Source organism: Acomys russatus, chromosome 19 (assembly GCF_903995435.1).
Source record: "Acomys russatus chromosome 19, mAcoRus1.1, whole genome shotgun sequence".
In the NCBI taxonomy this organism is placed as follows: domain Eukaryota; kingdom Metazoa; phylum Chordata; class Mammalia; order Rodentia; family Muridae; genus Acomys; species Acomys russatus.
Window position 1 is genome coordinate 47,153,041 of NC_067155.1, and position 16,095 is coordinate 47,169,135.

At 49.8% G+C, this 16,095-nt stretch overlaps 1 protein-coding gene across 5 annotated transcripts in view; it reads right to left on the bottom strand.

Moving 5' to 3' along the window:
* Nucleotides 1-1,029: 1,029 nt before the first annotated feature.
* Nucleotides 1,030-16,095, bottom strand: part of Sfswap (splicing factor SWAP) — a 73,209-nt gene continuing 58,143 nt past the window's right edge. For 2 of the 5 annotated variants that reach the window (XM_051161404.1, XM_051161406.1), the window contains 4 exons: nucleotides 11,313-11,438; nucleotides 2,924-3,097; nucleotides 1,923-1,995; nucleotides 1,050-1,456 (listed from right to left, as the gene is read on the bottom strand). In XM_051161404.1, the coding sequence (XP_051017361.1) occupies nucleotides 1,391-1,456; nucleotides 1,923-1,995; nucleotides 2,924-3,097; nucleotides 11,313-11,438 (439 nt within the window). In that variant the 3' untranslated portion in view covers nucleotides 1,050-1,390. Of the gene's footprint in view, nucleotides 1,457-1,922; nucleotides 1,996-2,923; nucleotides 3,098-11,312; nucleotides 11,439-12,447; nucleotides 12,601-16,095 lie in introns of all 5 variants that reach the window. The other 3 variants (XM_051161403.1, XM_051161402.1, XM_051161405.1) reach the window with 3 other exon arrangements.

Here is a 16,095-nt window from a genome sequence, read left to right on the forward strand (position 1 = left end):
GGGAGGCAGAGGCAGTAGATCTCTGTGGGTTCAACAAGCCCCTTTTACTTATCTGATACCCTGTAAAGAGTCTAGAATCATGAGGGTGGCAGAGTTTGTCTCCCTTGGTCAGCATTTTCTCTCCAGATTTAGTGGTATTCTGTGTCCCGGCAGGGACATGTGTATTGTTTCCTGAGGTTTGTGTGTGAGCAGGGACAGTGGCCTGCTGGGAGCCAGAGTCTCAGGTTTGGCACACTCTGTCACAGGAAGTTCTCTGAGGGCATCTTCAGTATGGAAGTCTATAAAAGTTACCATTAGTAGCTGAAGCCCCTGGGGATGGGGAGGCAGAGGCCTGGGCACTGATAAAAACCTGACATACCTGAGGCCACCAGCCTAGGGAGGCTGACAAGGCACACCTGGCACAGGTATGGCCTGGAAGAACCAGAAGCCTAGCAGGTGCCCTGAAGGCAAGTGGTGGTCCTGTCTGCCCAGCATTGTTGGGGGCATCCCTGCACTGCTCTGTGCTTGCTGGCCACCTTGGGGGCCCTCTCTCATGGACATCCATTTTCCAGGACCATCAACTGTCACATGTCCTGCCCATACCAGTTTCTGGGGGCTATGAGTGTCTTGCTGGATGCGCCAGGACCACAGTGGGAACCACTATAAGGAGGGAAGGAGCCCATCTCTGGTTGGGCACATGGCCAACAGGTGGCCTGCAAGGGACATCTAAGCAGCACAGAATAGTCCTGAGCAAGCCTGAGGATGGAAACAGGGCTCTGGCCTCAGCCTAGGCCAGCAGGTCTTTATTTCTGGAGTCAGGACCCTGTGTGCTTTCCACTGAGTACTCAGAACAAAGGCCTCCTGGGAGGAATCGACACGCAAACCTGCATCTTCATGGGGCAGTCAAGAGCCAGAGTATCAGGATCACCTCTGACTGACGGCCTGGGCAGAGCCCTATAGGGGACACAGGTAGAACATTCCAGAGGGAGCATTCCCCTCCACAGCCAGGGAGAAACCGTCACTGGAGGGAAGACCCCGCTTTCTCCACATGCTGACACATGTTAAGTGACAGACACATGGAAGGAAGGTGCTGTCCCAGGCTGCTAGCTAGAAAAGGTGTTTCCTCTCGTTTTATTTGATAATACATTTTCACAGAAACATGATATATTTACAAATATACAGGTAAGAGACTGCTGGTCAAAAATTGAAACTGAAAATATCACCAAAAATTTACAAAAGCCACTGACTGACCCAGGAAGTCAGGCAGCAGAGCCTGGGTAGTCAAGTGTAGGTCAGCAGAGCTTGCAGCTCAGCTCCCAACTTCTGGACCGGGGCCGCTCTAAGCTGAAGCCCAGCACCTGTGGCTGCAGCCGCATGTTGCTTGCCTGGGGCCGGCTCCATGGTTGTCATCTCAAGATGCGCTGGTTTGCAGGTTTTTGGAAGCTGCGAGCATTGCTCTTACTTTGGCCATGAGGTCCTGTGTGGGGGAGACAGGAGGGAAATCTCTGAGCCTCCTGCCTTCACATAATGTGTAGAGCTGTGAACCTGCTCCAGGCTACATAGGGCCCAAAGTTACCCTCTTTGTCTTGTTACAAGTCTCCCACAGCTGTGACATCATGTGGCCTTGGGATATAAGCAAGGTCCAGGATGTGTCTGTCACCTGTGGAGAGTCAGGCTCCACAGCATGGCAACTCCACAAGGAGGACATGAGCTTCCTGGGAAGATGAGGATCACTTCCTCCTGTTCCTGCATTATGGGCTCTGACCTAAAGCTTGGTAGTGGCAGGGCCAGAACCACTGAGTCAACAGGTGGCCAGCCCAAGATTTTGACCTGGGTCAGTACTGGTCAAACAGGGGGCAGGAAGGAAAATTAGCAGATGAGGGGGGAAAAGGGGGTAGGGGCATTATAGAAGATGAAAAAGAAAAGGAGCACTCCCATCTTACCTGAGTTATTTTGCTCTGCACAGAGGAGACAATTGCTGAGGAGATCTGGCCATCTTTTTCCTGAGAAACCCCCCTAATGCAGAGACAAGAGCAGAGGCTCAGACACACTCATGAATCTGAAGATTGGTTCCCACACTTTATACTTGTAAAACTATGTGGGCTCTCACTGAGTCTACTGCTCAGGCACTGGGCAGCTCCAGGTCCGCCCATCTCCACCTCAGCCTGCTGGGGTCCCAGGTCCACGCTGCCGTGCCTAGGCATCACCTCCAGGCCCTCATGCTTATGCTAGAAGCCCTTTACCCAGCAAGGCGCCTTCCCATCCCAGGAACATGCATTTTACGTCCATGTCAAGTACCTCATAAAATGAACGTAACTCACATTTTAATACCAACATTACATAAATGCTTGGGAAGAAGAGGCTAATGAAAGAGGCACCCACAGAAAGGCCCCTAGACGCAGAACTCTAGGCTGACGACCTGGTTCCCATGTGAGGCTTCTGTGGACACGGACTCAGGGCTTCCTACACCCCACCCCCAAGCCTAGGATGGCACCTTTCAGATGCCGAGCCCTTAGGTAAACTAAACTGTGTTCCTCATGGAGCGGCCATGGACATTTCTGAACTGAGCACGCCCTGTTCACGCTTATCAAAGTTCCCACCAAGAATGCAGGGTTTCTCCTCACAAACTGCCCTGGACTCAAGATTCTCTAGTGTTCAAGGCCTGACTGTCTGGTAGACACAATCCCGACAGCTTCCTGAGACCCTGCTTGTCACTGAGACCCACACCTCAGGGGTTCTTTTCCCCACTGAAGGAATCTGAATGCCTGATAGGGGATGGATTCAGAGGGGGTGCCCCTTCCATGCTCCTGCCTGAGGTCAGGACACCCACTTCAGGTCATTTGGTACCCACTATTCTCTGAGAAGCAATGGTGGGGCCTTGCTGAGGCCTCACTGGCCTCCGCTTGCTCTTTCCTGCTGAGAGCCACCCAGAGGCCATGGTTACCTGGAGCGTTCCTGGGAGGAACCTCGGCTCTCCACAGGAGAGATGCTGGCCGAGTGGGCTGAGTGGGCTGAGGGACGCTGTGCTGCCTGCTTATTCGGGGAAGGTGACTGTGACCGGGCCTTGGCCTTGGTGCGAGACCGTGAACGTCGCTTTTTCTTCTTCTCATGGGGACTCCTGAAAGGGAAATGCTCTTGTCAGGGTATATGCAGCAGGATAAGAGGGCAGTCTGAACTTATTTGTGTCAAAGGACCCCTCCACACATGTGAGCTTTTTTTTTTTTTTAAAGACATATATTCTGGGCTGGTTTTGAAACTCAACTATATAGCTGAGGGTGACCTTAAACTCCTGATCCTCCACCTTCTACCTCCCAAGGATGCACAACCATGCCTGACATGTGTGGCACTGGCAAATCACATCCAGGGTATCATGCATGCTAGGTAAGCACTTTACCAGCTGAGCACATCCTTAGCCTCATACGCATGCCTCAGATAGCTGTAATCCTTCAGTCAATTGAGCCTATGTATCCACAGGGTACTGGGTATTAAAAGAACCACCCAGAAGACAGCCTCTCCATAAGGAAGCTTAGTCCTGGGGAAATGTCTGGCATTTAATATACGACGAACAATCTATTTGTATTGAAAATACCAAGATAACCACCAAGGGCAGTCTCTAGGAAAGTCTGTATTGCTTTCTCACTCATGCCAAAAGATAGGAAATTATCAGCCAAATCCTGCATACACCTGCTTCATCTGATGAAAACTCAGGAGGAGGCAGCCTGGGCCTGCACTGGGAGTGTCTGCTGCACGCAGTGCCTGCTCAGCTCTGACCACTACCCTGCTCCCATTGTAGGTCAGGGCTCCCAAGCCCTTCAGGCTCTGTTCCACTCCTACTGAAGGCTCTGGCATTGCCTAGCTGTTTCTACTGTGTATGGATGTACACACACACCCAGACACATAGCAGGGAGAATGGGAGGATGCATACTTGGTACATGCTGTGTGCTTTCTCTCAGATCCAGCCCCAGCACACAGGACAGCCACTGCCAGCCTGCACTCCACTTCCCACCAAGTCTGTTCTGACATGCGTTGCAGATCTATCACTCCTAGGACTTTCCCCTCCCTCCTGGGCTGCAGGGCACCACCAAGAAGCCTCTCTGCTCAGATGTTGCTTTCAAGTTGTGTCCACTTTAATGAACACTGGTAAGTCACTGTCGACCATTGCTCTCCTGTGGTCGCCATGGACACAGCTCTAAGGTATTTGGGTTTTCAAAAGGATCAGAGAGGCACAAAGGCCCTTCCTAAGCCAGCCTAGACCTCTATTCTCCAGGCAGAGGCCGCCAAAGCCTGTCTACATAGCCAGTGGTGGACAAAGCTCAATCAACTGTTGCCCTGTTTCTTACCAGGCTGTGGAATCCCCTGTATTTTTTTTGGTGCCAAGATTAGGAATGCTCCTGCCTAATGAGGGGCTGTGGGGTCTGCAAGTATGGCGGTCACAGGATGACTGTAGATGGTTTTTCCGCTCTTTCATCCTTTCCTGAGTCCTGCGGATCAAACCCAGGCTGCCAGGCTTGCACAGCAAAGCACCTTTACTTGCTGAGCCATCTCGCCAGCACCGGTTTAATCTTAACAGTCTGACCTCACACAGGAAGAAGTCAAGCTTTTGCTGTAGGGAAGCAGTTTGCTCACTTCTGAAGTCACTGAGGGACACTTTGCAATTTAGCCCTCTGGCTGTTGCTGAGAGGCCAAAGCAACACTGTGGCCTATTGTTCTGGAACATTCCCTCAGTGTCCTTCAGCCTGTGTTTCCCTCTACTCATTGGTGACCTCCACTCTGCAGGAACCAGTCCGCACACCTCAACAGTGTCTCCAGGTCACCTGTAAACCTGGGTGCGTCCCTACTTGATCTCATAAGTACAGTAGCAGTGTTCAGTGTGCAGTTTTGGTAACTTTGCTTCTGTGGCTAAATGGCCCCAGTGCACCGTGGGAAGAAGAGCAGCCAAAAAGTCCTGCAGGCGTGCCTGTGACTTTGTAAAAGAGTGTAAGCTGTTACTAAGAGGCGCCTCAGGCCTGTGGCTATGAACACAGGCTGGGGAGCACCCTTGTTCACCCACTCTAAGCGAGGTCACTGAGCAAAAGCAGAAACTTGCCAAGGTTCTTACTGCTGATGCTCAGCATCCTCTCGGTGTACCCTAATGTGTTTCTCTGTGATGTCAGTGGCCTCTGATGTTGACATGGACTTCAGTCAGACACAGGCACTGTGGGTCTTTTTTACTAGGGGAATAAACACTTGGTCTCTTCACTGTCCCTGGAAGCAGGTTTTTTACTTTAATGACACTGACTTTATACACTTTCCTCTGATTGCTAGGGTCTTCTTTTGTATTCTTGTGAGTGTGTATGCACATGCTTGTGGAAGGACCTCAGACTTTGTTCAGTTGTTATCCACTTTGCTTTTTGGAGACAGGGTCTCGCTGCATAGCCCTGGCTGGTCTCAAACTCAGAACTCTGCCTGCTGAGTTGCAGGGGCCAGCCTGCTGCCTGTCTCCCTGGTACTGGTATTACAAGCACGTGCCACCTGTCTGGCTTTTTATGTGGCTCCTGTGGACAGAACTCAGGTTCTCCTGCTTGTGTGGCAGGCGCTTTACTGGCAGAGCTGTCTCCGTAGCCCAGCGGGGTTTTCTGCATCCTGAGGAGTTCTCCAGTGCACACTGTTTTCTGGCTCTGCCTTGTGTATTCAGATTGCTGATCTAAACTGAACTAACGCCTGTAGTTTGCTCTTTCTTATCCCAGTGTCCAGCGGGTTGAGCAAGTTCTGCTAGAGAACTCTCCTGTCCCTGAACTGTGTCAGTGCTGTGGTCTAAGCTCAGGCGAGGCCAGTGTGGGCTTCGAGGATGCTGCAGTCGCTCAGGGCTTTCCCATACAGCCTGACTGTGTGGGCTTCGAGAATGCTGCAGTCGCTCAGGGCTTTCCCTTACAGCCTGACTGTGTGGGCTTCGAGGATGCTGCAGTCGCTCAGGGCTTTCCCTTACAGCCTGACTGTGGCTTCCACAGGGATCTGGGTATCCCCAGGCCAAAGTTCACCACCTTTGTTCTTGAACTGCCATGGTTTCAGAGTTTGTCTGCCAGTTCCTCAAAAGGCCTAGAATTTTCGCTGGGTTTGGGTTGGATCCATAGATCACAAAGAGAGGAGGTGTGAGCAGTGCAGTTTGTGAGAGTGGAGGAGAGGCTCAATGCTTCTCTGCTTGTCTGCGAACATGAACACGCAGAGTCCTTGCTGGCCTAGGGTCTTGGAGGTGAGTGAGGCATACTCCTCCCTGGGCTGAGAAGGCCCCTGAGTGGTTGCCACATTATTCTTGTACACCGAACTCACAGGGAAAATGGGGTTGGAGCTGGGAGCAAGGTTCTAAGACTATAAATTCTAATTTCTAAACTGGACTTTCTTAAACAGACAAGGAACTGATCAAATGATGACCTTCTCCTGTGTCAGTTTGGGACTCTGTCCATCTCTCAGAGAGACAGAATTTCCTTATTACCCGTTACTAGTCTGCAGGCCTTTCCTGCTTCATCAATGTAACCGTAGACTGGTGAATTCTTTGACTATTTTTCCATAATATTCTTTGGTTCTGCTCCTTTCTTACGCTGCTTTTTATTTTGCTAATGTCACATCTCACTTTTATAATTCCTTTGCTTCTGCTTTGTGCTTTCCCCAGATTCTTAAGATAGACTGGCCATGTTCCCACACTTCTTTCTGTTCCTTGTAGTACAATGCAAACATTACAGAAAACGACTTCTTTCCTAGCTGGTACCTACCCAACAAAGGAGAAGGGCCATCCCTCCAGTACCCACTTCCAAGCATGACTGACTCTTTTCCAGTGATGATTTCTCTCAGCAAACGGACATGGAGTGTGCTGTAAACCCACCCATGGCTTTCATACTGTCACAGGTCTTTGGCACACTGCTCTGTGGTAAGGGAACTCAGAGCACCACAGTCTTGGTCAGTGTTGTGCACCTACTTTAAAAGCAGGTGTGCACCAGGCGTGGTGGCGTATGCCTTTAATCCCAGCACTCAGGAGGCAGAGGCAGGCGGATCACTGTGAGTTCGAGGCCAGCCTAGTCTACAAAGTTAGTCCAGGACAGCCAAGGCTACAACCCTGTCTCGAAAAAACAACAACAAAAAAACCAAACAGAGATAAAACCCAGACTGTCAGGGTTGGCCATCTTTACACACTGAGCTATCTTGCCAGCTCCACCCTCTACGCTTTTGGTTTCCCCAGTTGTCGCAGGGACGGTAACGTACTCATTTTCAAAGTTCACCCTGAACGAGTAACGCTTCATACAGAGTGAGAACCCTCCAGTTATTAATGCTATGCTAGAGGGAGCGCTTCACACTAGGAATACAACGACAAGAAGCCACTCCGACAGTTTCTTCCTTACTGCAGTAACCAGGATCTCCTGTTGGCTACAGTGGGAATTCTGTGCACTCTAGTGAAACATGAGTCACCATCACGCACATGCTGTGTATGGATGCTGCTGTTTTGTTGTGTTGCTTCGAGACAGGGTCTCATGAACTTACATAGCTGTGGATAACCTTGAAGTCTCGCTCCTTCTTTCTCCACCGAATGAGTGAACGCCTGGGCCACAGGTGTGCACTGCTATGACCTGTCTATCAGATTTCACTCTAAACATATGCATCAGGCTTAGATCCTGATTTCCAGACCTTCACTAAAAGGAAGCAGAGAGGGCTGGAGAGATGAGCCAGTGGTTAAGAGCACTCACTGACTGCTCTTCCAGACGACCTGGGTTTAATTCTCGGCACCCACACGGCAGCTCACAACCATCTGTAACTCTAGTTCTCTCCTGGCCGCCATAGGCACCAAGCATGCATGTGACGCACAGACATACATGCATGCAAACACCCATACACATACATAATAAAAAAAATTAAAAGAATGAAAAGGAACTAAAAAAGGATAGACCTCAGAGCTGGGGCAGAAGAGGTAGCAGGGGAGGCTGGACATTTGTACAGGGAAGCTGGTGTTTGAATAGCACCAAGAACAGAGGCAGAACAAGATACAACTGGCTTGGAGGCTGCTGTGCCTGTCACAGTCAGACGGAATAAAGCAACAGGAAACTGTACCATCAACAATGTCCAGAGCAGTGCTAAACAAGGGAGGGGCCAGCTGATGACGAGAGATAGGACCAGAGGCAGCTATTCTTGCTGTCACTCACTAATGTGGCAGAAAACTGCTGGGAAGAGGGCTCTGTGCTTTCTCAGTGTCTCCTAGAAGGTGACCTGCTTGTTCAGAAAGGTCGAGACAGAGGGACCAGGTGCAGCAGCACTAAGGATGCATTCTTCAGAGTACTTGGTGCTCCTCCCACTGACCAATACCATGAGCCTGCCTGTGGCCTTCTGCAGCACTGCTGACCTGGACTCTGCAGCACGTGCAGGAAGGAAGGGCAGTGGGTGGAGCCAGAGGGAAGGAGAGGACACACAGCCAAGTGAGCTGTTGACCAAATGTGGGTGTGTGCTCTCAGTACCACATTAAAACCCCTAGTTAGCAGGCAGGGAAGTGGTGGTACACACCTTTGGTCCCAGCACTAGGGAGACAGAGGCAGGCAGATCTCTGAGTTCTAGGCCAGCCTGGTCTACTGATTGAGTTCAAGGACAACCAGGGCCACACATGGAAACCCTGTCTTGAAAAGCAAAATACAAAACAAAATCCCCAAACCTTCTTCAGCAAACTGCTCAGATTGTGCCGTATCAGAGTAGCAGCACGCCCCTCCACCTGGGTGAGGTAAAGTGTCAGAGTAACAGTGAATTAGCTACAGGCTACAAGATCAAAGCAGACCCCACTGTCCGCTGAGGTGGAAGGGTGGAGGGAGGGTGAGCTCGATGGCAAGTGGTCCAGCTCCAGGCCTGTGGTAGAGAACACAGGGCGGGCAGCTGCACGTTCTCGGTGGCTGCTCCTGGGGAACCAGCAGTGCTCAGCGAAGAGGCCCCAAGGCAGCTGATCTGCCTCTTCATGTCTTTTTGGGAAGACAGTGCTCCAGCAGAAGGGCCAGTGGCCTCCTAAGTCCTAATGCTAAGACGAAGGACAGCCACGCTGGCACTTGGACACCAGCCCCTCCACACCTTCTCCCATTGTCTCTCTGAATGCAAAGGTTAATTTGAGGGCAATGCAAGAATTCTTCTGTTGAGAGAGATCTTTTGCTGTAAGAATTAATTTTAGACCATGCCCTTTACATATACCAAAGGTGATGATGAACTTCAAATGTTAAACCACTTGCTTGAGGAATGAATTCTATGTACTGCAGTAGCTGGTAGGATTAAGGAGGCTGGAATATAATTTATAAATGTGAACTTGTATTGGAAATCTTTGCTGACACCCATCAGCCCCGCAGCTCCTCTCCTGGCTTCTTAGGTTAGGGAACGAGATCTCCTTTTCTCAATCCACAGCCCGTCCTGTGACCAGCTAACAGGCTGTTTTGTGCTGCTTCACCTTAGGCTAGCTCCAGAAGTGGTGATTCTACAGCAACCACTCACGTCCTGTGTGGGCAACAGCTAGGGGCCTGGATGTGTACCGTTCACCTGGAATCTAGGGTCTGTCCCCTAAAAGGTCTAACTCTTTCTGGCTGTTTTGTCCCATGACATGTAGAGGTCTGATGACTTGTGTGTAGTTAGGAACTAAAGAAATCCTTTAGGGCTGGGCGCAATGGCGCACGCCTATAATCCCAGCACTTGGAGAGGCAGAGGCAGGTGGTGGGTCTCTGTGTGTATGAGGACAGCCTGGTATACAAAACAAATCCAGGACAGCCAAGGCTACACAGGGAAACCCTGTCTCAAAAGAAAAGCAAGCAAGCAAGCAAGCAAGCAAGCAAGCAAGCAATCCATTAGGTGACAGTAGCTGTTAGACCCTGAGGAGGGTGTTCCAGGGCAGCACCCATGCTGGGAACGTGGCTGCCATAGAGTGGCTGCACCCACTGCAGCCATAGTCTACATTTCCAATGTCTCTCAAAAGCCTATATATAAAACACTTGGTTCCTAGAGTGGTTCTGGTGGGGTGATCTTTTATGTACGGTATGAAGGTTGTCTTACAGTATTTAAATGCTGGTTTCTGTACCAGCCAAGACCTGAGTACAAGCCGGACTTTCGTACTGTTGTTCTTTGGCTGCATCCTACCTTCCCTTACCGTCTGACTGGTTTAATAAAGAGCTGAATGGCCAATAGCAAAGGCAGGAAAGAAAGGTGGGACTTCCGGGCAGAGATAGGAGCTCTAAGAAGGAATCAGAGGTGCAGGGATTGGCCAGCCAACAAGGAGGAGGAAAGAAGGTGCTCAGACTCTGAGAGGTAATGGGCCATGGAGAACAGGCCTAAGCTAAGGCCAAGCTTTTATAATAATTAAAAAATCTCTGTCATTATTGGGAGCTTGTAGTTTGAGACAGCCTGGCTACAATTGGCACCCCAAAAGTTATTATAGGTGCTGCAGGGAGGGACTGGTTCCATCAAGAGGGACCTAGTGGAAGGCTAGTAGGTCACTGGGGATGCCCCTGAAAAGGATAACAGGGTCCAGCCCTTCCTTTTTGCTTCCTAGTCATTAGACAAAGGGTTTGGCCCTAACATGTGCTGCTGCCCCAGTATAAGGCTAACAGACTGAGACCTTCGGAGCTGCTCACAATCACCCCTCGCTCTCTATAAGCTGATTATCTCAGGCACTGCACTCTAGAGATGGAAAGGTGATCAGCACAGCAGCAGACAGAGGTACCACAGAGATGGCTTCCCCAAGTTAGAGAAGAGTCAGAGAGTGCTAGGGCCCCGAGTGACAGGTGAGGCCAGGGTAGCTTGAGGTTCTCAGCAGGCAGAAGTGCCAGGAACAGACCTCGCTGCCGGGACTTCTGCTCTATAACCATGTTGGCTGACGTCGCTGTTATCCTCACAATGGAGACAGATTCCCATGAGTGGTTCAGACCCAGAGCGTGGACCTATTCTCCACCCTGCTCATCACCACACACCACCCAGGTTCCAGTGCCATCACTGGCGACAAGGCAGGACACCGAGACGAGGAGTTCCTATTTTTCTAGCTGAACCGTCTCGTCCTTGCAGACAAGTAAGAGGGACTGGGGTGGATCTAGGAGAGACAGCAAGGTCTCTGGACTAGTGTTAAAGAGAAACAAGGTCCACAGAAAAGCCATGTGAGGGCTCCATAAGCATGGATACAACTGTGCCCTGGACCCCCCACATGCCCAAGAGACAGCACCCCACTACTAGGCAAGGCTGGTCTCCCAGAGGACACATGGCTACTGACGATCTAGACCGCACTCTCCCATTATCTGTAACTGTTTCACACAGGTTACATCAAGGCTACAGACCATTTTTCCCTGTGGGACACGGTGGCCCACCTGGAACGCGTCCGTTTCCTGCTGGCTCCAGGGCTGCTGCTCATCCGGTAGGCAGTGGGGACACTCCTGTCTTCCCGTCGTCTCTCAGGAGAATGAGCTCTCCTTCTTGGAGATCGAGAGCGTGATCTAGATAGACAACAAGGTGGAGTTTAGCTCTGTCTGAGGCCTGGTCTGTGTGCACATCCCTAGCGTGAGCTGAGAGGTCCTGTCTGAGATGCAGGCTGCTCAGATAGGCCCTGCATACTGACACCAGCTTGGAGGCCCAGCACCTCTCCCCTCCCCTACCTGCACTACAGCAAGGCGCAGGTCTCTAGGAGGCTGCACTTGCACTCCCCTACTCTTACCTAGTGTTCACTCACGGCCTGAAGCTTTCAGCTCACTGAAGCTGCATCTACCCTCAGGCAGGGAAAGGCGCTGACACTGGCAGTAGGGAGAAACTAACGGTTGAGAAGCCGAGGACTGCAGGCTGCCCCTTGCCATTCTTCCTGTCACTCATCTCAGGCCATGTGCAGGAGGCACCAGGACCACACTGCAGGCCCACTGGCATGAAGCCCCAAACCCTGCTCAGAATATGATGCTCTCATGATGGACTGACTACTTTAAGTTTACGGGCGGCTTCATGGACACAAAACCATTTACTAACACTTATTCTTTGTTTGATTCATGCCGGGATAGACGACACAAACGGCAGGAATGACCCTTAAGACTGTCTCACCCTTTGTGGGGGTAGAGGCCCTTAGTAGAGGGTTCCTCAGTGACGGCTTGAGACTTTTAGTTCTTTGTCCATCTGCTATTTCAGGAAAATCTGCAATAAGCAGAAATTTGGGGGGCGGGGAAAGCCCTACCAAACCCAAACTCCTCCCTTTGTTCTGTTTCCATGACAACTCATTCAAAAGCAATATAAAGAGAGCAGTTTGATTCCACCATTTGAAAAAGTTCTTCATTGAATTATTCTACGCACAATGAATTCCTCCCTCCCACTAAAAACAACACAGTTGTTCAGGAATCAAGTTCTGGTCACACCCTGGCCCCCGTGGGCCCATGCTGGCCTCTCCAGCAGGGCTGGTCTAGGTGGCCTGTCTCCCCAGACCTTCCCTAGGCTACACAGACTACAGAGGTGGGGGCAGTCAGACACCTTGACGGTTTACCAGGTTTCCCCTCAAAAGAGCTCCAGGAGTCAAAGCTGCTCGAGGCCGAGGCTGCCTGATAACTCTCCTGCTGTGCTGCCGCCACTGCCGAGCTGCTGGGACAAGGCTCCACACTCAAGATCCCTGGGGAGGCTGAGGGCCTGCGGTTGGAGGCACATACTTCATATTCAGAATGAAATGTGCCGGGCTGGGTGCAACCAGAGCCATGAGAAAGCTCCGCTCACTCAAAGCTTTAGCACCTATGGATGCTTAGCATAGAATTCTACAATAAACTCAACAATTAGGAAAAATAAGTTAGTTTGTAATGCCTGCGGATTCAGAACGTTGAAGTACAATACTGTTTTGCAGTGGCTTATTAGTATTATGAATTCTTCAGAACACAGTGGCTGTTCCCAGTAGAATTCAAATCTTCCGGGAAGGAAGCCCTGCTCAGAACAGGGCAGCAAATCACAGCCTTAATGTGTTTAATTTTGTTAACCAAGCTCTTAATACTGATGGCCAGGACAGGGCAAGAGCCCGGCATTCCAGCTTAAGAGTAAATCAGTAGTGCAATGTCACCACAGGCCTTCTTAAAGAAGACAAGCGGTTGCAATTCAAAACTTTCATGGCATAATGCAACAAAGACATCCCTTTCTGAATGACTGCAGTGCTTTGCTCTGGGAGGCAGAATACTTTTAATGATAAAACTCCCAACTATCCTCTGAAAGCCAGTGTCAGGGTCCACATGAACTACCTGGTCTGTTCTGCTACTGCACCTGGGCTTTTCATAGCCATGGGACAGCAACAGGTGGATTGGCAGCCAGGGTGTGGATCTAACCTAGTGGGAACTGGCTACTGGTGTTAAGGTGAGCTGCACTGGGGTCAAGTCACCACCTCTGCTTATTTCTCCCACAGGCTTGGCATTGTGAAGCCTTACAATGCTGTGAAGGCTTGGTCACAGGTCACCCCAAGATAAAACTACTGCCCCACATCCATAAGAGCAGTGTCACCACAGAAATTCCAACCATCACCCCTTTAAAAAAATAGGTTTGGGGATTAAATTTCCTTTTCTCATTTTTTTCCCCATAGTTTACTACTAGGAAGTGGATAGTAAAATGGACGGTTAAGACTCACCAATTTCAAACTAAAATAGAGCCTCAATTTCGCCTAAACAAGTTCTTTTTGGCTTTTTGTTGTTGTTGTTCTTTGTTTTTGGAGACAGTGTTTCCCTGTGTAGCCTTGGCTGTCCTGGAACTTACTCTGTAGACCAGGTTGGCCTTGAATGCACAAAGATCAGCCTACTTCTGCCTCCCTGAGTGCTGGGATTAAAGGTGTGCGCGCCACCACACTAAGTTTCTTACTGAGTGGTAAATAAAACTAGCAAAAACAAACAAAGTTCTCATTAGACTGCACCTGCCCCCCATCTGAAGGGATCTACGGAGTTACCCTGAAGAATGCCTATCACACAGATCCTCTCCAACGGCTGGGCTGCCCTGAGAGCTGTTCGGACACTCAGCTGAACACCTGAATACCCAGGGAATCTGACTCATTGTAATACCCAAATTGCTACACCTGACTTAACTGGGTGCCTGGGGCTTCACCTCAGTAGGACTGAAAGCTAGACACAGCCAAGTGAGTGCAGGGCCAGCACCAGGGACAAGATTTACACGCTGGTCAGGAATGACTCAATTCCTCATAACCACTATGCTTTCTGAGGTAGTGAGCATTATGAAACTGAACATTTTTATGATGAAGGACTTGCCTGTGCAGATCCAAAGCCACCTACAGTTTAGACATATGGAGTGAGCAACGCTTCAGTCCTACGAGCAGATCACACAGTAAACAAACACATACCATTCTGCATTTGATATGGGGTGGGAGCCACTTAGTATAGAGAAGACAATGCATTTCAGTCGCAGTATGCTACCACAGGAGAATGCTGCCAACAACTGCAGCATTTCATTTTGAGCTAGCAGTCATCATTTAAAAATGACCACTTAGGCTGTGTCAGGCCTGAAAAATAAGTCTAGTATGTATGTCCTAGTGTAGCTGTTACCATGGTAATGGGCTACTCTACCTGAAAGGACAGTTAAAGACAAAATAATGCGAGTATCATCAGCACTTCCTGCACTGTGGAGAGTGTCAACAGCTCATAGTATGGAGCCTACCATCCTGTTTCAGTCACAACTGCACCATTTTGTTTGGTGTTTTTCTCTTAGCCCTGGACACCCTCTCTTCTCCTGAGTGCTGGAATCATAGACACAGCTACCGCACCTGCCATAACCAGAGTTTTCAAACAGCTTCTAGAGGGCTGGTGGGGCCTGGACTAGGAAGCAGCTCTGCTTTCAGCTTGGAAAAATATGATCCTACCCCATAAAGCACGAGCCTCTTATTTCCAGGAGCTGGAGCAAAAGGATAAAGGGTGAGGTCTGCATGCAGTGCAGGACGGCTCCTTCCAGGGAGCACGCTCCAGCTCTGTGCGTTGTGCTCACAGACAGTACCAATTCTTACTCCACAGCAAGGCTAGACCTTGTCTTAGTGTTCTATCTAAACTGTAAAACCAAACACCAAAGACAGACTTATCTCCTGCCGTAAGGTACGTGTGCTATTTGACCAGATGAAGCAAGTGTCTTTTTGATCCCACCTCAGCCACTGAGATGGAAGTTGGGGGTGTGTGTGGGGGTTTGAAATTAACTAGCTCTGCTGACACTGTAGAACATTTTCACTGAAGGTCAAATTAGGATTAAACTGGTGGCCTACCATCAGAGGAGAGATAATGGTCAGGAAATTTTCAGCTTCATTTTGTCTTTTAACTGAGAATTACACTAAGGAGTAGGGTTTTGCTCCTTGGACCTGTAGGCACTGAAGATATAGTGTTATAAATAAGGTATAAAATATGCAAATCTAAGTTTATTACAAACTTAAAAAACATTTTAAAAGGCAAAATAATATGTAAAATGAGTTAGTCCATTATAGTGAAGGACTACAGTTAAATATAGCCAGGAACTTACAATGCAGAGGCTGGGAGAGTGCTTCCAGTCAAGAGCACCACCTGGGGACAAGCTGGGCAGGCAGTGTGCCCTGCCACACGCTGAGACTAGCGTGGGTGCCTGCAGTGAGGAAGAGCCTGGGAGCCCTCTCCATTGGCTCAAGGCCTGGGAGCCACGAGGGGACTGTTCTTTCCTTTGTCTGAGTCCTGAGGTAGAGATCAGGGAGAATTGACTGGCCAGAAGAAGGCTGAAGGACTGATAACCCTGTGCTCTTTAGATCTGTAACAAATTCTATGAGTGTTAAAGCAAAAACCCCAAAAAACTAAAACATGGCAGCAAAATGCTCATTTAATTACAATCGTAAGGCTTCTGAGTGTGCATAATAATGGTGCAAATTGTTGAACTTGTAAGAACTAGAGCCAAAGGCTCACCATGAAGACAAAGCCACCCCCGATGAAGACCAGAGGGCAGACACTTGTCAAGCTTAGGCTTGGTGTGTGTTAGGAAGGAGAAAGCACACTGCTTTCAGGATATATTCAGAGGCCAATGTGTACAGCACGTGCAAGAACACAGGACACCATCCCAGAAGAAAGGAGTGTCGGGAATGAATGAATGCTGGGCGTGAGGTCACTTGATCAGAGTCCAGGGGTCACCATGGCCGTCCAG